A 23217-nucleotide genomic window follows, 5' to 3' on the forward strand; every position below is an offset into this window, starting at 1 on the left:
CAGCCAAAATTTATAGAAATAACAAGAAACTAAGACAGTCATGATTTTTAACTCATTCTTTCAGTCATGGATAGATTAGCCAAGAAATGCAGATTATAACCCATTCTTTCAGCCATGGACAGATTAGCCAAGCAAAAATCAGTAAGGCTACAAAGAGTTTGAGCAAAATAATTAAAAAGCTTTATCTACTGGACAAATATAAAACGATATACATAACAATAAGAGAACATACATTCTTTCCAAATCCAAAGCATTTACAAAAATTGTCCCTGAAGTAGGCCATACAGTAATACTATAAATAATTAATATCAAGCAGACAACATGTTATAAATATAACACAATGAAGCTAATGTTTGGTAATTTAAAATTAACTAAAAGTACATTTGGAAATTAAAACTTCTACAGAGGGTCCCCAACTTACAACGGTTCAACTTGCGAGTTTTCAACTTTATGAATGGTGTAAAAACAATATGCATTCTCTAGAAACCGTACTTTGAATTCTGAATCTTGATCTTTTCCCAGGTTAGTGATGTGCAGTATGATACTCTGGTGATGCTGGGCAGTGGCAGCCATCGCAGCTCCCAGTCAACCACATAAACAGGAGGGTAAACAATCAACACACAAGCTTTCTGTACCCAGACAACCATTCTGTTTTTCACTTTCAGTAACAGTGTTCAATAAATTACATGAGACATTCGACACTTTATCATAAAACAGGCTTTGTGTTAGATGATTTTACCCAACGTGGGCACGTTTGTGCCCAGGTGGGGAAAACGTTAAGTGTTCTGGGTACATTTAAGGTAGGCTAGGCTAAGCTATGATGTTTGGTTAGTTAGGTATTGATATATTAAGTGCATTTTTGACTAAGGATATTTTTTTTTTTCTTTTTTGGCCACGCCACTTGGCTTGTGCGACCTTAGTTCCCTGACAAGGGATCGAACCTGTGCCCCCTGCAATGGAAGCACAGAGTCCTAACCACTGGACCGCCAGGGAATTCCCGAGGATATTTTCAACTTATCATGGGTTTATCAGGACATAATCTCATCATAAGTCAAAGAAGATCTGTAAATAACTCAAGACTCTCAGAAAAGAATTATAGTGAAATACAGAAAATAAATAGGTCTAAATGGTATAGAAAATACTTCATACCAAAACTCATGAAATACAGTTAATGCTGTGTTTAGAGAGAAATTATATACTGAAATCCTTAGAGTATAAAGTTAAAAATTAATTAGTTCAGTAACTAAATTTATCAGACAACAACTATGAGGAGAAACTCAAGAGAAAATTAAAGACAAATAAAAACTAAGAATACATAAAAAACAAAAATACAGTAGAAGGGAACAACAACAACAAAAGGAGCTCTTTGAAAAGACTATAAAATTGACAAATCCCTGGCAAGACTTACCAAAGGAAATAAAAAGAGAAGTAAAAAACATAAAAATAATCATTTTGAAACAAATAAAATGAAAAGAGAGACATAAGTACAGATACAGCAAGATTAAAGATATAATTAATGGACAACTGTGAACATCCTTGCTATGGGCTGAATTGTGTCCCCCATAGATTTCTTATGTTGAAGTCCCAGTATCTCAGAAAGTGACTATATTTGGAGATAGAGCCTTTATAGAGGTAGTTAAGGTAAAATGAGGTCAAATGGGTAGGTTTTAATCCAATATGACTGGTACACAGAGGAAAGACCACGTGAAGGCACAGGGAGAAGAAAGCCATCTATGAGCAAAGGAAAAAGGCCTCAGAAAAAATCTACTCCATCAACACCTTACTTCTAGCCTCCAGAATGTAAGAAAATAAATTTCTGTTGTTTAAGCCGTCCAGTCTATGGTCCTTTGTAATGGCAGTTCTGGCAAACTAATAAAATCTTTATGCCAATAAATTTGAAAACTTAAAATAAACAAACAACTTCATAGAATATACAACTTACCAAAACTGACTGAAGAAGAAACTGAAAACCTAAATAGTCTTATTACCACTAAAGGAAATGAATTTCAAGTTCAAATTTTACCCACAAAGAAAACTCTAGTCCCAAATAGCTTTACAAGTGAGTTCTACCAAATATGTAAAGATAAGATTATTCTAGTTATTCACATGCTCTCAAAGAATAGAGGAAAAAGATTCTAACATTGATACCAAAACCCAGTCAGAATATTATAAGAAAAGAAAACTACAGGCCAATCTCACTTAGTAGATACAAACATCCTATATAAAATTATCATGACAAAGTGCATAGAAAAACACTAACCATATAATAAATATATATTCAGCCAAATCAAAAATTAAAGCAATACTATAAAAGTGAAAAGAAGGTCCACAATCTTGGAGAAAATATTTTCAACATATTTAATCAGCCCTGAATATCTACTCCAAGGCGAGAAAAAAACTGACTACCATTCAATAGAAAAATAGGCAAAAACACATGAAAAGGAATTCCACAGATGAAACTCAAATAACCAATAAACATATAAACCATTAGTAATAGAAAAGTGCAATTAAGGCCACAAGGAAACACTATTTAACACACACCTGACTGACAAAACTCTAAATGTCAGCAGAAACCAAGAGTCAGTCAGGATGTGGAGAAATGGAACTATCAAACAGTGCTATTTAAGTGCTGCAACAATATGGGAAAGCAACTGGGCATTATCTAGTATAGTTGAAAATGTGCATACTCTACAATCCAGCAATTCTACCCCTAGAGATATACTCCAGAGAAACCCTTCTACTTGTGCACCAGGACACATGTAAGTGACTGTACACAGCAGTATTGTTTAAAATAGCAAAAAAGCTAGAAAGAATAAAAATGTCTATTGCTGAAGAATGGATAAATTACAGTATGGTCATATAATATAGTTCTATTCAGTTGTGGAAATGAATAATTTTACCTACATGTATCAATGTGGATGAATATCAAAAAACAAAATTTGAGTAAGAAAAGCAAGTTACAAAGGAAAAGAGTATAGCACTACTCATCTGATGTCCCAAGACAAGTAAAAGTAAACAATATATAGTTCCTGAATACGTACTTATGTATGATGACAAGCATTATAAAAAGCAAGGAAAATACAATAAAAAATGCAGGATAATGCTCATGCCTGGGACTAAAAGGGGTCTTTAAAAATATTGGAAACATTCTATTTCTTAAGTTGGGTTTCTCTTTATCATTATGTCTTATAACTTACACATACATCCATCACATATATTCTTTTACATCTACCAAAAACTTAATAACTTCAAGAAAGCATCTATCCCTACTCTTTCAACTAGAAACACATTGTTTAAATTGATTAAATAAGAATTTTCAAAGTTATTGATTCTGAAATAAAATGACTATTAGCTAGAATTTGCTTTATTAAGACTACATAGTCATCACACAAAACAAGCAATTATTTTAGAATCAAAACTTAATTTGCAACACCAAAGCATAAGAAAAAGAGTAGAGGGGAAATCCTCAGAACACTCAACTTACCAAACTGGGGGAGAAAAAAAAAAAAAAAGCATATTATCCATTAAAAAAAAAATCATGTTGCTAGATGCATTAATACAAAATTTTTGGGCTATCACAGATGCACAGACTAACAATCATAAATATTTAGTATAGGAAAGTACCCTCTTCATATTTGTTATTTTATTTAACCATAGTCTGAGCAGTAAATTCAGAATATTTTTGCCATGTCATCAGCATATAATTGTGTAGGGTAACTGTTTAGGAAAATCCTGCCTTGCCATTTTCCACATAGTTAGCTCCTGTAAACCAGACCTTTTCCCTCAACCACTTTTCCACTTAATGGAAAAGTCAACCTTAATAAATTTTCAGTGTTTCAGGTTTTGTGTGACCCATTTGCCAACTTTTCAGGGCCTCATCTTTCTCTCTCTTCCATCACACATGATCACATGATGACACTCTTTAACACTTTTTTCAAAGAAGGAAAAAGTGAGAGATCAGACTCATTTTCTCTCTCATTCTCTTTCTTTTGCCCTCATTCATCCTCCATCCATCCGTTTATTCAAACGTCCATTAAAAAGATATCCATCCATTTTGCTTTAAAAATCAAAAATAGGCAAAAGTTAAACCGACTTGCTTAAACTGAGTTTTAAAACTCTGTGAACTACAAGTAACCACGTTCCCTTTATGCCTTCCTTTCTCCCAAACCTCCCCCTCTATAATGGGCTATGTAACCTTGAGCAAATTGCTTCATTTTTATTGATTTTTTCCTCCTATTTACATTAATCCCCTTGAATGAGATATTTCTTATAGAAACATCCAACTCCAAATTTCTACATTTCTAAGATATGTTTGAAATTTTCAGCATTGCTTGAGAAGAAAAATCCAGAAAACAGCTACTCTTTTTTTAAATTTATTTTTATTTTTTAACTTTAAAAATTTTTATATAATTTTAAAGGTTACTTTCCATTTACAGTTATTATAAAACATTGGCTATATTCCTCATGTTGTAAATACATCCTTGGGCCTATCTTACATCCAATCGTTTGTACCTCCCACTCCCCCATCCCTGTACTGCCCCGCCCCCCGCCCACTGGTAAGCACTAATTTGTTCTCTGCATCTGTGAGTCTGGAAAGAAGCTGCTCTTTTTTTTTTTTTTAATTTCATTTCTTTTTTTCTAAATTTATTTATTATATTTATTTATTTTGGGCTGCATTGGGTCTTCGTTGCTGTGTGCAGGCTTTCTCTAGTTGTGGTGATCGGGGGCTACTCTTCGTTGCGGTGCGCGAACTTCCCACTGAGGTGGCTTCTCTTGTGGTGGAGCAAGGGCTCTAGGTGCGCAGCCTCAGTAGTTGTGGCACACGGGCTCAGTAGTTGTGGCTCGCGGGCTCTAGAGCGCAGGCTCAGTAGCTGTGGCGCACGGGCTTAGTTGCTCCACGGCATGTGGGATCTTCCTGGACCAGGGCTTGAACCCGTGTCCCCTGCATTGGCAGGCGGATTCTTAACCACTGTGCCACCAGGGAAGTCCAAGAAGCTTCTCTTGAGAGCAGCAGTAACATCGTCCCTTTGAAGCACAGACCCTGTATCCTGAACTACTGAACAAGACTGAGCCAACATCAAAAGAATAACAATTCGCTAACCCACTGGTCCCATTTAGTCTCCCCTCTCACCCGGTCAACATATTTCAACATGGAAAGAGCAACTAACGTTACCAGCAGTTTCTGCTGGGGCTTTAGTAGCATCTGTTTCACAGTTAGAGGCAAAGTAAGATGGAGACTTAATTTCTCATTCAAAAAGCACTAGAGACTTCTCCACTGTAATTAAATTCTTACATTACAACAATGTATATTGTTTCTGGCAGAACAAAAAATAAATGCTGTTGCATAATTGATTAGAACCGGGGAAGAGACCTCAATTCACACTGAGTTGCAACACAGAAATCTCTTGGCCTTTTCTCTCTTTGCCGTCCCTTGATTATTTACACCAAGCTGGCCAGAAGTGGGCTGGGGAACTGCCAAACTGCATGCCCCGGCCACCTCTGAATATCTGATATCTCCGTTTTCTTCAAACTCTATGAGGAGAATTAAGAAGTGAGGTGGGGATACAATGATTACCTAGTTATACAAGCAAGCATTTCAGATGCATAAATGTCCTAGAGTAGAACCAGACGAAATTATAAATGGAAATCATTTAGTTGCTTTAAACAATAAATTCTGCTTACTCTCCTCTACCTGTAATCACTCAACCTCTCCTCCTCCCACACAAATATCTTCACAAGTAGCTCCTCCACAATTATTTCTCTACTGGGGCCTTTCTAAATGGCACTTTTAGAAATAATGTACAAACAAATGTTACGAAACAAAGATTAAAAGTATGCCGTTCTACTAACTGCAGTGCAACCTTACGCAAGTCCCTCAGGATCTCAGAGAATGATAAAGGTTGTCACGGATGGAAATAACATATCTAGCCAGAAGCCAGACACCCACCTATTTCCATCATTTTCTCATTTTTAGAATGAGTATATTCTGGAGGAGAGAAGAGTTTACAAGCATAAATAAGATACTCTGTCCTTCACATCTATAAGTTGGCAACATTAATCTCCGTGAAAAGTAGTCACCACTGGAAAGAACTGAGTCCACAAAGGGAATAACCAGGTAAAGTGTCTCAATTCATGTGATCCTGGTGTTTAAGGACTGTGAATTCGATCTGCAATTCAATTTAAAAGGAATGGAGTAATTAAATTTAAAAAGTAAAACTCAGAAAAATCTAGCAAGCGTTTACCCATAAACTAGAATCAATCAACCTCTCTCTCTCTTACACACACACACACACACACACACACCACGTAAATGTAAAAATATAAACTGGTATATTCTACCAGTATCTGAACTTTTTTTTTTAGCAACCTAATTGTTCTTACTCTCTATCTGATTAGAATGCTATTTCTGAATTTACTCTAAATCACAAAGCAGAGTCAAGTCCTTTCTGGGGTTACGGATGGAATTCTGGGAACTGAAGGCAGGTTACCTTCAAAAGCTTTTCTTCTTTTTCCCCCCGAACCCAGGAAAGAGCTAATACCCTCTCCCTGTCTACCTTCACCCACCTCTCCAAATGCTCTCCTTTACCTCTGTTCCAGGAAGGCCCATCGTACAGGATTTCCTGGTCCTGCACCAGGGCTCAACACAGACCTCCGGGAAACCTCCCAGCACAGGAGAGTTGACTTGTGAGATAACGAGCCACGTGCCCTTCCAGCCTGTTGCACAGGCCCCACCTTTCTTTGTGCCAGCATGCTCCTACTTCAGCAGTCCCGCTGGTGTTAACCTTTGCCCTCTAACGCTCCCCCCCCGCAGCCCCCAATCCTCCCCTCCAGTATTAGCACCTCCTGTCCGGAACCCAGTGTGAATTTACACATGCCTCCTCGGTAGCTGCTCTCCAGCGATCCTGTTCAGTTACAGCCTGTCAACCTCACCTCTAACGTACGCTGGCCCTGGCATCATTCGTTCTTACTCTGGATATAATCTCTCAATCTCATTCTTGCTCATAATTTTACTCTGAACTTTACTACCTGGATAAGCCCCTAACATCCGGATGACCCACCTATTTCCACCATGCAGAAAATCAGAATCTCCCCTCTTCTCATGCTATGTTTGATCTTCCTATGCTCTCAAAGCTCCCCACGGCCACACGGCCCTGGCCTGAGCCTGACCGTTCTACTACATTATAGACGGACAGTCAAAATCCAGGAAGCAGAGTGATCTCAGCTACTACGGACACCAAAAACTAGTCAAGTACCACATGAGGCCACAAACGATCCTGCTGTTCCTCAAGAGATGAGCAGGGCTCCAAAACAGTGAATCCAGGCAGGTGGTTGTCCAGAGACTTCTCTGCGCGGGACATCATCTCCACTACAAGCCTGGGTCCCAGAGACGGTGCTTCCGGTCCTCGGACAGGAATGGAAGCATCAAGGAAAGAGGGTATGAATCAGAAAAGGCACATGACGTACAATACTCAGGTGGAGGGAGGGGTGAGGAAGGAGACTCCTGCAGGAAAATGGAGAGAACGGGCAACGTGGGACTCAGTGCTGGGCATGAACCGTCACAGCTCAGCTGAGCTCCGTCTGCATTGCCCAGCACTGTCTTCCCTGCAGGGTTCCACAGCTCCCGGGTTATAAGGGACACCGTGGGGAGACTCAGAAGGCAGAAGTGCAGCAGCCCTCATGATCTCACCACACTCAGAAGCTCAACGCAGGGCTCAGGGGCGGGTGCAGCTCATGCCCGCTGTCGCTCTGTGCTTGCACACCATGCTGGCTCAGGGGTGGAACGGGCCCACAAGATCTCCAGCAGCTTATCTGATTCTCACACGAGACACTTCTGACTCAGAGAAGGCACCAGCTTCCCCTGCAGTTCGCAGCATCCGCGAGGTCGGAGGCTGGTGAGCAGTGACGAGTCTGGTGGACTCAGCTCACCCTCACAGCTTCCGTTCATCCCTGCTCTCCAGCACCCCCTGCCACCCTTCCTTCCTGACTGCGTGCCCTGCTGACTTCAGGCCTGGCACCCAAAATGCAGAGGCAACAACCACACCTACCTTGCCTAACTAGCTCCTAAAATCGGATGAGGTCGAATCCTGATACTAAATTCCATATTCTCTACCATTCCCATGGTTCTGTTCCTCTGAGCCAACCCTAGCTCCAGGAAGAAAAGCATGCTGAATGTGAATAACCCACTGATTCTTAAATTGGAATATTTGTGAGTCTTACTTCCATTAGGCCTTAAGGTATACTAAGGACTAAACTATAAGGTAAAGGATCATACTCATTGTTCAGTCAGTAATTATTCATGATTTTATTAAACAAAAGTCTCTTTAGAGAACAGTAAGAGATTAATTCTCAGCTAACATCAACTGGAGAGAGGGGAAAGAGGTTGCAATTTTTTTTTTAATGCACAGATGTTGATAATAACAAAAGTAACCAGCTAGATATTATATTTCAACAAATGCTTTTAATAATCAATCACTACGTTGCTTTAATACTCTGATGTTCTCATTAAATCAAAACTGGTTAACTAAAATGGTTATGTTTAAAAGATGCTCGTATCATTTTTATGATCATTCCTGAAAATTTCTGGTAAAACACATTATATAAACTACTTTGGTAATGTACTCTAAATAGGATGACATAAAGCTTAGCTGAAGATCCACTATAATCAAAGGGCCAGAGAATGAAAATGAGAGAGAGAGAGAACACAAAAGTACACCAGAGCATGTGAGACAGAGAGAGAGAGAGACATAAAATGGGAGAGAGACAGAGGGGGAAGCAAAGAGAAAATCATTTGGACACATAAACGAGCCTCAATAGATTTTAGCTGAAATATTTAATGGTATCACTGAATATTACATTTATCCTTAACTCCAAAAGGAAATTTTGCAGGGCACTTTTGTGCCCAAGAGAAAGAAAATATACTTTTGTGTTTACTTAGAATTTTTTTTGAACAAAAAAATTGTGACTTTTACTCCTATTTCTTCCAGAAAATGTGACACCATCATTCGAGGCCCAGGTCAAAGGTCACTTCACAAGTGAAGCCATCACCAGCTCCCTAGGTTTCATTAAATATATTTTAGCACTGATCATATCAAATAGTAGTAACTCATTTGCCTGTCCCTGAGATGATGAAGCCTTGAAAACAGGGTCTAAATATAATTTGTCTCTGTAGGCCTGTGTCTAACAAATAACATACTCTAAGTATATGATTACTCGATTCAATCAGACTACAGCATAGGTGTCATGATTAATTTAATGTATCAACTTGACTGGGCCACAGGGTGCCCACATTAAACATTATTTCTGAGTGTGTCTGGGAGGTGTTTCTAGATGAGATTGGCATTGGAATCAGGGGACTCAGTAAAGCATGGCCCTCCCCAGTGTGGGTGGCCATCGTCCAATCTGTTGAGGGTCTGAGTGGAACAAAAAGTGGAGACAGGGAGGATTAGTCCTTTCTTACCTGCTTAAGCTGGGACACTGGCCTTCTCCTGGCCTTGGATTCACACCACCGGCTCCCCTGGTTCTCAGGCCTTTGGATTTGGATTGGAACTACACCACTGGATCTCCCAGGTCTCCAGCTTACAGATGGCAGATCATGGGACTCCTCAGTCTCCATAATCACATGAGCCAATTTTTACAATAAATCAAATACATCATATATATATGTATGTATATACAAAACATATATATGTGTGTATGCATATATATATATATATATATATATATATATATATATATATATATATATATATATCCTATTAGTTCTGTTTCTCTGGAGAACCCTGCCTAATACAAAATAAGCTGTCAACATTCTGTGAGGGAAATGAATAACATGTGTACCAACCGCTAGAGCATATCCAGTGAGTGCAAGGATTTTATTTCCTCCAAGAGAAAGCCAGAGGTATCTATTTCTTATCAATACAGAGTAACAACTTAGAAGTCTCCAGTCAGATCCTGAAACTGGAAGCTGACATATTAAGTCAGAGACCTGGTACCCCCTGGTACGCAGGTATGTTCCAGCAGTATCTTCAGTCCAAGGAAACAATATAGATACAATTACTGGCCTGAACAGCAGATTTTCCTAAAGCCAAATGGACATAATTAACATGACTTAAAATAATGAAATGGCTATTTTAACGAGCACTTAGTAACTACCAGACACTATGGGAACGCTTTAGCATTTTACTCACTTAACTTTCATGACAACTTTATGGACGAGACATTACTATCATCATCATCGTCATCCACATAGCACTGGTGTGACAATGAGCTACAGAAGCAGGTGAAGCCCTGGCAGAGCTGGGATTGAAAGCCAGGAGGCCTGCACACAGAGCCAAGCTCTTAAACACGTCAGCAAGTTCAACAGTCTCCATGGGTCCCTTAAATGTACCTAAAATACTACCTATTAAAAACGGTGATGTGAAGGCATTTTTATACCCTTCCTTTAAAACTCACTGAAAACTTTTAAAGCCAATTTAGAAGGAAAAAAAAAAAAAAAAAAAAGAGAAAAACTCCATCTTAAGTGAAAGTAAAAACAGTCAGAAACTCAGACTGCCAATCAAAATATACTCATCAAAGACTGTGAAATCTCGGCGTCCTCGGGGAGCGGATACATACCTCCTCAGATCTGGAGCAATTTCCTAAAAGTGAGAATCACAGCGATGAAAGACCTATCCAGTGAAAGCAGAGAAAGTGGTGCTAAGGGAGCAAACACACAGATGCAGCATTTTCTAGAGTCTAGCTCCATCATCCAGGGGGTCACTGAAGTGCCAGAAGTACAGGAGCCTTTGTCCCCAGAGGCTCTGCTGTACAAGGGCAATTGAGGGAGGACTCTGGAAGTAACACCTTTATTTAGAGTATCTGAAATAAGAAACGGAAGACAAAGATTTGGACTTATCTAGCACGTGCCCAAAACTGTTGGTGCCCCTGTCCACAATACTACCTGCCATACTGGAAACTACCGGCCCCATTCAAAGATGGGTAAAAACCAGAGAGAGGCCACAAGGGAACTGTGCATGAAAGCAGCAAATATTAAAAGCCAGAGAATAATGTAAGCAAGAGGCCAGTGAAGAACAAACACCACAGGAAGAATTACCCAAGGAAACAGATGAAGAATTTGGATTAAATAACACCACTTCACAGACTCAAAAATAATAACAGTTCAAACAAAAGGGTCTTGCGTTAAAAGAAAATAATATTCAGGAAAGTACAGGGCTCAAATGATAAAGTACAGGATATGTGAAACAGATGAAAGTAAGTGGACAGAGTTATGAAATACTACAGAGATGATAATTAACTCCAGGAACTAAAAAATAACAAAGAATTTGACTGAAAAGATAGTAAGAAAAAACGTTGAATGGGAAAGCACAGTTAAGTGAAATAAAAACGTTAAAGGCGAAGACCACAGATACAAAAAACCAAGGAGAAACATTATACCTATCTTCAGGGTTACTAAACAAGAGAACAAATAGGAAAGACACCTTAAATATAATATTTAAATCTGAAGACATAAAAACAGAGTCTACTTCTCCGAGTTGAATGGCAGGATCCAAGTAAAACTGATACAGAATGATAAAAACCAAGAAGCAAAATTGATGAAGTTACTGAACTTCTAGCTTACTAAAAATAGTCCACGGACATCTGAACAAAAAGCAAGACAAGAATAAGTGCAAAGACCAGTTTGCTTCAGCCTTAACAGTGACACCAAATACCAGGTGACAGTAAAGTAGTATTTCCATATTTCCGAGAAAAATAAGAATACTAAATAGCTTTGATAATTACAGTTAACAATCAGAAAATAAATGTTAATAACCTAAGTTTTAAGAAGATAGTAAAACAAGAAGAGGGAAAAAGAGTTAGAAATGTCATTAATTTACCCATCTTTCATAGCAACAAGTCAAAAGATGTTGTTTGAAGTTAAATTCAGTCATTAAAAAGAAACACAGAATTATCAGAACTCAAAGTTCTTTATTTTCTTTTTCTCTTAACTCTCAAATGATAGCATCACTTTGGGGAAAGGACGTTAACTTGAAAATAATAAATTCCTCTGGTTTCAACTCAGCTTCTATTTCTTCCATTGCATCAGAAGCAAACAAACATAACTCTATATTAGAAATACAAAGTATAAATATGATCCTATTTTTGTAAAACCATCTCTCTTTACTTGTATATACGTACACAGAGATGCTGCAAATAATGCTAATAAGTGTGAGACAGGTGATGGGACTTTGCATGCTTTAATGTTTTAAAATGAGCAATGCATCATCTTTTCAAAGAATAAAGCCATTATTCTACTTCAATAACTGCATAATCTTTCTCAAATCCCTGTATATCATTTTGTTCTCGTATCCCAGGTCTAAGAAATCAGACACCCAAGGGTGAAGAGACTTGACAGAAGAATGACCTCATGCAGGACTAAATTTTAATAAATGTGCTATACACCTACTAGTTTGGATCATTATCAAATCTACTGATTAGGCTCAATAAAAGGAATAACTTTTAATATAACTAGATATGCCTGGAAACAGGATGAACTGCCACATGCAGTAGGAAATTCCAAGGAGTACTCAAGATACAGCGCTAAAGTAACCAACCAACTCTTATGGAAAGACAGCCGTGTACCAAGCACAGATTAGAGTCAATGACCTTTGTGGGCACTTCCAATTCTGAAGATACTTGACTTTGTGATGTGACGTCATACAACAAAGTCATGAATCTCTGTCTTATGCTGTATAAATAATAGTAGCATACTTTTAGAACTCTACAGCTCTGAATTACTTTCATAAATATGTCATATTTTCTTTCACCCCATAACAACCCTTGAAATAGGTAGGACAGGTGTAATTAGTTCCACTTGGCACTTGAGAAAATTAAAATTCAGAAAGAAGTCACTGGTCCAAGATCATACAGGCAGAGAATTGCAGAGCAAAGACTTGACTTTTTGTGATCCCATGTTTACTGCCCAGGCAGCTACTCTGCATAAATATATAGTGGCCTAGCGCTGACAATGTATTTCACTTACATCAACTGGGGCTTTCTCAACAACTGTAACTACTTAGCTCAAAATAGAAGAAAGGCTGGATTGTTCCTATTACAGTCTTTCTACCTTGTGTGAAGAAAGAGCCTTGAAACTTCATGGAAAAGAAATTTAAAGTAACCACCCTATATATGCCCATCTCTATGAAGCAAGCTTTTTTTCTGTAGGGAATTAAAGCTTTCCCAGAAAGGCCTGCTATTGTCCTCTTGCTTTCCAAATCCAAAAAGGAAAACTTACCCACTGTTAACGCTGAATGGTTTAAGCAGCTGTTCATCAGAGGTAGTCACAGAGCAAAAGTTTGAACATGAACTCTGATAAGCTGGACTAATGTATACGCATGCATATGTTTTGGACACCTGCTCTAAACCAGCTGTTGAGAGCACTTGGGAAACATACTGAAATGGCTGGAAAACAATGGAGCAAAGCCAGGTTTGTGGAGTCAGGTCCACACACATCCACAATGAGAGCAACTGCTAAAATATGTTAAAGAGCACATAGACAAGGTTTTATGCTGATATATGTGAACAGAAAATAATGGATAACTGGGAGCTTTTTAGAATTTATTTAATGTTATCTAATGGCAAATGGTAAAGTGACAAATTCAAGTGCAATGAAATGGAGTAAAAGAAAGAACTTAAAAACTGAGTAAAGAACTTAATGTGAATATATACACACACACATATATTTTGATATAAATATATATTTATATATTGTATTTATATATTATTAATTGATTGATTGGTTGAAAGAGGAGATGAAGACAGCACCTGAAAATAAGACTATTGATATGGCCACAAAAGAAATTTTACTAATGCTATTTAGGCTGTTTAAATATTTGAACATAAGCAGGAAGGCATAGCACGATATTCTGTGGCTCTTGGCAAGATTTTATCACCACTGGCAAACTGGAAATGTACAAAATAGTTTTAAGAGCCATATTCAAATGCCTTTTCAATTATGTAGACAGTGGCAATGCTGCACTCACTGCTGACATTTTAAAAACGTCACCTTAAAACTGACCTTGGGAATATACGTGAAATATAGAAAAGATAAATTTCCAAACTGCAATTTTCTCTCTGAATCAGACCGTATTAAAACTACCACCACCTGATTCAAGCAGGTTTAAAAACAAGCATCAATGTACTCTTTGTTCTAAGGCATCTATAACTGAAAACACAGATTGAGAAATATAAGGAACAGCAAGAAGAAAAACATAATTCATTGGGACAAACACATTAAGTGAAATACTCACTGCTCCTTCCTCTATAAAGACTTCTGAACTCATGAATTATGAGCTATGAGGCATGATCATTTAGAATGAATCACACATAATGTATTATACTTAATCAAGATAATATTTTTCAGTCTATCCTCAGGGTAAGTATTAACACAAAGATTCTCTTTGCGATAATCTTCAGTTGTCATAAAATTAGTCACAGAGCAATGACACTGTCAAAATGTATAAACTTACAAAGCTGACACTGATCCATTCAAACGTAAAAATTTAATTACAACTGAACAAAAACATAAATATAAGATCAACATCATACATAAGAAAAGGGATAAGTGCTTTCTGCATGATAATGAGTGAAGGTTGCCATGTTTACACAGCGATGAGTCAGGAAAATCTGAATTTACTACATTTGCCCTATTTGTCTTAAGGAGTATAGAAAATTGTTTAACGTTACATTATACATGAAATTATCAGTGGTTTGCTGGAGCTAGCTCGCCTCCAGCTCATGAGAGCCAATTGTTAAATTTTAAGGAATCTTGCAAGCTCTTTGTTAAACCATTGAAACCAGCCGTAGTGGGAATATTTACACCATGGGAATTGACAAATATTACAGATCAGGCCTCCCCACCCCATGCCCTAGAGCCAGTTTCCTAGCACACCACTAATCCACATACAAATAAGTACACAGTACAATTAATTCTCACAAAGTAAATGCACCCATATAGGTAATACTGAGATCATAAAAAAGAACATTACCCAAAAATCTACCTTATTATCATCTCTGAATCAAAACTCCCTCTAGAGGGCTACAAATTTTCCAGAAACAAATACTACGAAGGAGAAATTTTAGCAAGGAAAAAAGGCTTTTTTTTTTTTTTTTTTAGATTCCACATACATGTAAAAGCATACAGTATTTGCCTTTGTCTTTATTTCACTTAGCATAATGCCCCTTCAAGGTCCATCCACGTTGTCACAAATGGTAGGAGTTCCTCATTTTTTATGACTGAATAATACTCCACTGTGTATATATACCACATCTTATTTATCTTTTCATCTGTTGACAGACAGGTTGTTTCCATGTCTTGGCTACTACAAATAATGCTGCAATGATCATGGGGGTACAGGTATCTCTTCAAGTTAGTGTTTTCATTACCTTTGGATATACTCCCAGAAGTGGAACTGCTGGATCATATGGTAGTTTTGTTCTTAATTTTTTGAGGATCTTCCATAACGTTTTCCATAGTGGCTGCACCAATTTACAATCCCACCAACCAGTGCACAAGGATTGCCTTTTCTCCACATCCATGTCAGCATTATCTCTTATCTTTTTAATTGTGGCCATTCTAACAAGCGTGAGGTAATATGTCATTTCTCTGATGACTAGTGATATTGAGCATCTTTTTATGTTCCTGGCCTTTCAGATATCTTCTTTGGAGAAATGTCTATTCAGACTTGGGACCATTATTTTATTCAGTTATTTGGGGGGTTTTGCTATTGAGTAGTACGAGCACCTTCTATTTGGGGATATTAACCCCTTATCAGATACACAGTTTGCAAATATTTTTTTCCCTTTCTGTAGGTTGTCTTTTCATTTTGTTGATGGTTTCCTTTGCTGTGAAGAAACTTTTTAGCTTGATGTAGTCCCACTTGTTTATTTTTTATTTTGTTGCTTGTACTTTAGGTGTCATATCCGAAACATCATTACCAAGACCTATGTCAAGAAGCTTTGTTCCTGCACTTTCTTGTAGGAGTTTCATGGTATCGGGTCTTACATTTAAGTCTTTAATCTATGTTGACTTAAGTTTTGTAAGTGGTGTAAGATATGGGTTCAATTTCATTATTTCATACATGTATATCCAATTATCCTGGTACGATCTACTGAAGAGACTGTCTTTTCTCCATTGAGTATTCTTGGCTCCCTTGTCAAATATTAGTTGACCATATATGTTTGGGTTTACTTCTGGGCTCTCGATTCTGTTCCATTGGTTTATTTGTTGGTTTTTTTTCTACCAGTACCATACTGTTTTGATGACTATAACTTTATAGTATAGCTTGAAATCAGAAAGTGTGATGTGACATCTCCCGTTTTTTGTTTCTCAGGATTTCTTTGGCTATTCAAGGTCGTTTGTGGTGCCATATAAATTTTAGAAATGTTTTTTCCTACTTCTGTAAAATACATAATTGGAATCTTGATATGGATTGCACTGAATCTATAGATGGCTTTCACTCATATTAACATTTTAACATATTAATTCTTCCAATCCATGAACATGAGGTACCTCTCCATTTATTTGTGTTTTCTTCCATTTCTTTCATCAATGTCCTGTAGTTTTCAGCATAGAGATCTCCTAAAATTTATTCCTTTTCATCTCCTTAAATTTATTCCTAAGTATTTTCCTGTATTTGATGCTACTGTAAATTGAATCAATTTATTCCTTTTTCAGAAACTTTGTTGTTAGCATATAGAAACGCTACTGATTTTTGTTATGTTGATTTTGTATCTTGCAACTTTACTGAATTCATTAATCATATCTATCAGTTTTTTTGGTTGAGTCTTTAAAATTTTCTACATATAAAATCATGCCATCTGCAAATAAAGACAATTTTACATCTTCCTCTGCAATTCTGATAACTTTTCTTTTTCTTACATGATTGCTCTAGCTAGGACTTCCAGTACTATGTTGAAAAGAAGTGGTGAGAGTGGACACTCTTGTCGTGTTCTCGATCTTAGAGGAAAAGCTTTCATACTTTTACCAATGAGTATATTAGCTGTGGGCTTGTCACATATGGCCCTTATTATGTTGAGATATGTTCCTTCTAGGCCTAACTTGTTAAGACTTTTTATCATGAATGGATGCGGAATTGGAAGAAGGCAATTTCAAGTGAAAGATATAATCTGGAAAATCATTTGTAAGTATCTGTGAAGGTGGGCTGGCAGAAAAAGACATGATGTACATTTATTTGAAGATAGCAGGAGCAATGGGGGAAGGAAAATATGAAACTGTATGTGTTGTGCAGCTATATAAAGAGTTATGAGGCACATGCCTCTGTACTAGGCTTTATGAAATAGAGATGGTTTAACATATTGTCATTTTCTTAGTATTAATTTATGATGTTTATATTATGACCAGTATGAAGTACACAAAAAGTTCAAATAAATACTACAAAGTGATAGCCAGCACTTGATTACTGTTGAAATTCCCAGGATTTTTTTACCCTCTAATTTACACCAGTACTTTTCTGTGAAAAACCGAAGTTAAAAGCCTTTCATAATCATCCTATGCCCTTGATGAAAGCCAAGACTGCAGGTGCAAAGAGGACAGCATTTGACAGCAATCATATGCCATACAGCACTAGGATTAGGATTATGCTTGTGGTAGGAATTGATATATATTAAACAAAATCTGGCTTTTTTTGTGTGTGTGTGCCAGTGATCAGTTGTATCAAGTGGTTTTCCATTTTTTAATTATCATCTGAAAGTTGATTCTTAAACCAGCTTCGGTTCCGGAAACTGACGACAGCTAGACTTGCACAAAGAAGGGTTGCCTCTTCCTAATTTTTTTTTTTATATTTAAGGGTTTAAAAACAAAAATTACACTTTATAGATAGATGTCTCTAACCTGTGACCTCTGTCTCACAGACAAAGAAGCGCTCTAATGAGAATAACTGCCCAAAATTAATGTTCAAAATAGGACTGCCACTGCGATTATACAGTCTGACTAACCAACCTTTATTGTTTTCCTCTTCATATGGATATTCATTCATCCATTTGTTTCCAGAGTCACATTGATCCTGCAAGAAAAGCACACACACAAAAAACAAATAATTAGAACCAATAAGGGGTTAATATCCAAAACATATAAACAGCTCATACAACTCAACATCAAAAAATAACCCAATTAAAAAATGGGCAGAAGATCTGAATAGACATTTTTCCTAAGAGGACATGCAGATGGCCAACAGGCACATGAAAAGATGCTCAACATCGCTAATCGCCAGGGAAATGCAAATCAAAACCACAGTGAAATATCACCTCACACCTGTCAGAATGACTATCATCAAAAAGAACACAAATAACAAATGTTGGCAAGGATGTGGAGAAAAGGGAACCCTCGTACACTGTCGGTGGGAATGTCAGTTGGTGCAGCCACCGTGGAAAACAGTGTGGAGGTTCCCCAAAAAACTAAAAATAGAACTACCATATGACCCAGTAATTCCACTCCTGGATATATATCTGAAAAAAAAAGAAAAACACTAATTCAAAAAGATACATGAACCCCAATGTTCATAGCAGCATTATTTACAATTGCTAAGATATGGAAGCAACCTATGGAAGCAACCTAAGTGTCCAACAACAGAAGAATGGATAAAGAAGATGCGGTATACATATACAATGGAATACTACTCAGCCATAAAGAATGGAATTTTGTCATTTGTAACAACACGGAAGGACTTGGAGGCTATTATGCTAAGTGAAATAAATCAGACAGAGAAAGACTGTATGATATCACTTACATGTGGAATCTAAATAATACAACAACCTAGTGAAGATAACAAAAAAGAAGCAGACTCGCGGATAAAGAGAACAAACTAGTGGTTACCAGTGGAGAGAGGGAAGTGGGGAGAGGCAACGTAGGAGTAGGGGAGTAAGAGGTACAAACTATTATGTATAAAATAAGCTACAAGGATATGTTGTAGAACGCAGGGAATATAGCCAGTATGTTATAACTATAAATGGATTGTAACCTTTAAAAATTGTGAATCACTATATTGTACACCTGTAACTTATATAATATTGTACATCAACTATACTTCAATTTTTAAAAACGAGAAAAAAGTTCCACATGTTGGTAACATTCTTCCACTGGAGGAAAGTAAAAGAAAACCTTAATTCTGCAATTTTTGAAGCTCTTGATTAGTGGAGTGACACAATAACAATAATAGCTGATGAACAGTTTTGGTCTTTGCTTCCTCTTTAGCAGTCATGTAAAGGGCAGAATGGAGAAATGAAGAAACAGAGGCAGAAAACTCCAGCTATGACACTATGACAGATCCTGGGCACAAGATATGAAAATCTGTATAAAGATAAGGGAGGGAGGGGAGAAAAAGAAAGGCGTGCAACAGGGAGAGAAGGCTGGGGAGAAAACGGCAGAAACTGCTTTAGAAGTAAATTTAATATAAGAAAGAGAAGTCACAAATGTTCCGGCTGGAGCAGTTGGCTCTATTATTCTTAGCAACTAAGAGATTGTTAAAGGAATGCTGTTTTCCCTCTTTACAGTTGATACAAATGTGCAGAACAACTAACATGAATACTCTTGGGTGGCTCCATGTCAGCCAATACCCAAGTAACTTTTTAAAAACTGATCTATGTCACTCCTTAAAAATTAAACAAATACCAAGTAAATATTTATGTGATTTCTAAAAGCTTCCAAACCCCCAACACCATTTGGATCTCACCAAATAGAATTAGATATTGCTGGATTGGAGAGTTCTGATTACAATACACCATTTGCCCCATTTGGATAGATCTTAAAAGTCCTCCTATTTAGTCTCTCTCAGTATTATGTAACTTGCTTCAGAATTTCCATTTCATGAGGCGAATTTTCTTTGGCATTCAGTTAAGCCAGCTTATTAGGCACAGTTGACTTTTTTTTTTTTTTTTTTTTTCATTTGGAATTACACTCAAGAGGGGACACGCCTTGGAGTCCTTAGCAGCGCCCATTCTGTGCCAATGTCTACACAGGCAGTATCCAGCCAGGTCTCCTTTGTACGTGTTTCCATACATTTGAACAGAAAAAAGAGTTCACTCACTCATAAAGCCTTAAATGAAATGTACCAGAATGTACGTGTTCCATGGGCTTGGCCTGTAAGATGAAGCGGTCTTTTCATTTTATTCCAGTTTTAACCCAATCGATTGATCAGTCAGTCAATGACTCTCCCTCCCTCCATCCCTCCCTCCTTTCATCTCTCCCTCTATGTCTTTATTGATATAGATATGTCTCTTATGACTCAAAACACAACCCCTAATATATAGTACAGCTTTCACCACTACTAGAAATGCCACTAAGAAGCAATGGAACATAAACGCAATATTTTAATATGACAGTGGTGAAATATTCTCTTGAAATTCAGAGGATAATTCTTCTATTTTACATTATGAAACCATAATAGGGTACCCCTTGAAAGAACTAAAAAGTCATCTAAAACACCATGTTCTTATCAAAATACGTCTTGTCCTTTCTATTCTTCAAAATATATCTCAATCCATCAGTTCTCACTTCTCAGCAGAATGTACCAGGTACTTCAAAACTGGTTTCAATCTTACATTCTGGTTCTATAAATGTTTTCCACACTTTGATAAACCATGAGAATTTTTACATGACATTCAACTTATTAATGCTTCTCCCTAAATACATAATACTCCATTGTAGGGATACAGTATTATTTACTCCCTCATTTTTGTCTACTAGTTTATGATTTTTTACGATTACTGATAACACACATCCTTCTACGTAAATCTTGGACACAAGGACCTCTGCTAGCCTGGAGGATGCCTTTGGACAACTAGAAAGGATGCCCTCTCTGGGAAGACACAGACAGACCTAATCAGGAGGTGGGGCCTGGCCAGGGAAGCCTAGTGTAGATTTCCACCACTCACCCCTCAGCCAAGCATCCATATCCTACACCACTGTACTTAGCTGCCCTATCTGCACCTTTAATTATTGCCTTAGAATATAGTTATGTAAGTATAATTCCTGGATCATAATAATATGAACTTTTTTCACTCTTTCAAAATATATTACCCAAATTGCTTGTTATACAGACTACATCAATTTATATTCCCACAAGAAGCTGTACCTGCTAACCTAGTTCTACTACCATCTATTGCCCAATATACAGCCCATTGCCCAGCAAACTTTAGGAGATAAAATAAAGGTTTGTCAAATGAATAAGAGAAGCTAATGATAAGAAACAAAAGAAAAATAAACTCCCCTTTATATCAATTGTGTGGCTATTTCTTAACCAAGTAACTAGGGCCTTAATTATATAATTTGTATTTTTTTGATGCAATTAAGCTACAGACCACAATAAACATTAAATTTTGTGAACTATACATAACACAACATCACACACTTTTACAGCATTTGGGGATTTACCAAGTATTCTAATGATAATATTATCATTGTTCTGAAAGCAGTTCTGTGAGTTGAGCACATGAACATTTTAAGATCCACTTGACAATGACGATCCGAGGTTAATTTCCTATGCAAGGTAACAAGTCAGATAATGGTGGGGTCCTTTTAAAACCCCTGAGTTAGTCCCAAATGTTAGTGGACGGCTCTTTGTAGTATATCTCTGTAACTACCTATAATTTAAATGTACACCTCAGTATGTTTTAAACCTGGGGACAGCTTGGTATAATGCTAACTTCTGTTTTCCATTCAATTGAAGCTGTTCAAAGAGCACTCAAGGTCATCTTTTGCTCTGTAGCACCCACCCCACAGAAGACGAAGACACAGTTTAGGATTGAGAAGACCCGTCCCTAGTTTCACCTCTGTCATCTACTGGCTGTGTGACCTTAAAAACCTCAATCAGCCTCTCTGAGGCCCAACTTCCTTCTCCACAGAAGCAAGGATAATACCTGTTTTACCTACCCCATGTACCCTAACTGAAGTAATGTCTATACAACAATCTGCACTAACATACACGTAAGCACACGTAAGAATCATCACTCTTTAATCAATGGACAGATATTAAACAGGAAAACAACAGAATTTCCCCAAATTAAGACCACAAGATAGAACAGATGGAGCTCCAATTTTATTCACGCTAAGGGACCTTTGGGTTGTTCCCCAAATCCCCATCAAAACCAAACCATGATATAAAATAGGAAACTGGCACATTTCCAATAACAGTTATTATCTCATCAATTTCCTAATTAAAAGATTACTTAACTCTGCCAAATAGGTTTGTGAAATTATCCAGTAAATCTTCCCTAAGTACCGAAGTTTTAAAGGGCACTGTCCTCATCAAAAAACTTATCACACGTGTTCTGGTCCTCACTTTCCTGGCTCCAAAAATGATTCTCAATTGTCAGGTGAAGAAAAGCAAAGGGTTAGTTAGTCACTTATTCCAATATGAAAAACATGAGAAATAACAAAAGGCATAAAATGTTGTATTTTAGAAAGAATTTTAGATTTACTTTTAAACAAAAATACTGCTACCTGGAACCACTGGTAAATACTGGTTTTTCTTTTAGTGGAGAGTCCGGAGAAATTCTACTTACACCTGTTTCTCTCTTCAGTAGCTATAAGCAATAGAGAATGATTGTCCAAATTCTTCACTTTCTAACTCTTGTTTTCTTCCCTAAAATTTCCACTTGGTCAGCCAGCTTCCATAAGAATTCAAAGAGAGTATCCTGGATAACAGAAATGACCTTGGCCAGAATGAAAGCGGATGCTATCCTCCTTAATGAATACGGAGTTACTTCGGAATAACTACCTCAGAGTACAGGCATTACATTACCCTCTAGTAACAGGCTGCTGGCTCTTCATCACATCTTAAATGATCTATTATGTTCTCAATCTTTAAAGGCTAGTGTTTAACACATTCAAAATACTTCAGGGCCCGTGAGTACACTTGTTGCTGGTTCCTCTGATAATCCCTTTATGTATCTTTAAGCAGAGACACAGAAACACATTTTAAAAGTGTTTACAGACATCTGACTAGTCAGGGCATACCACTCTGCCCACAGGTAATTTAGTTTGCTCTGTTTCAAATAACTGAATCCTGATGCCGGTAGAGCAATCCCATTTGGAATTCCGTCTTCTGGGTTCAACTTTACAAATCACTACTTCATCCGTTGTGATCTTGTGTTTTCAAGTGCTGATTTTTTAAAAAAGCCAAGTAATAAAGGTGTAATATACCTCTTCAGTTCAGTTACCACAAC

General features: G+C 37.3%; 1 protein-coding gene across 8 annotated transcripts in view; it reads right to left on the reverse strand.

The window, feature by feature from the left end:
- Positions 1-23217, reverse strand: part of KLF12 (KLF transcription factor 12) — a 460572-nt gene that overhangs the window by 301567 nt on the left and 135788 nt on the right. For 7 of the 8 annotated variants that reach the window (XM_068526890.1, XM_068526894.1, XM_068526888.1 and 4 more), the window contains one exon: positions 17996-18059. The exons of the other annotated variant lie outside the window; for it this stretch is intronic. In XM_068526890.1, the coding sequence (XP_068382991.1) occupies positions 17996-18028 (33 nt within the window). In that variant the 5' untranslated portion in view covers positions 18029-18059. The remainder of the gene's footprint in view (positions 1-17995; positions 18060-23217) is intronic. 8 annotated transcript variants of the gene reach the window in all.

Source organism: Eschrichtius robustus, chromosome 18 (genome assembly GCF_028021215.1).
Source record: "Eschrichtius robustus isolate mEscRob2 chromosome 18, mEscRob2.pri, whole genome shotgun sequence".
Lineage (NCBI taxonomy): Eukaryota > Metazoa > Chordata > Mammalia > Artiodactyla > Eschrichtiidae > Eschrichtius > Eschrichtius robustus.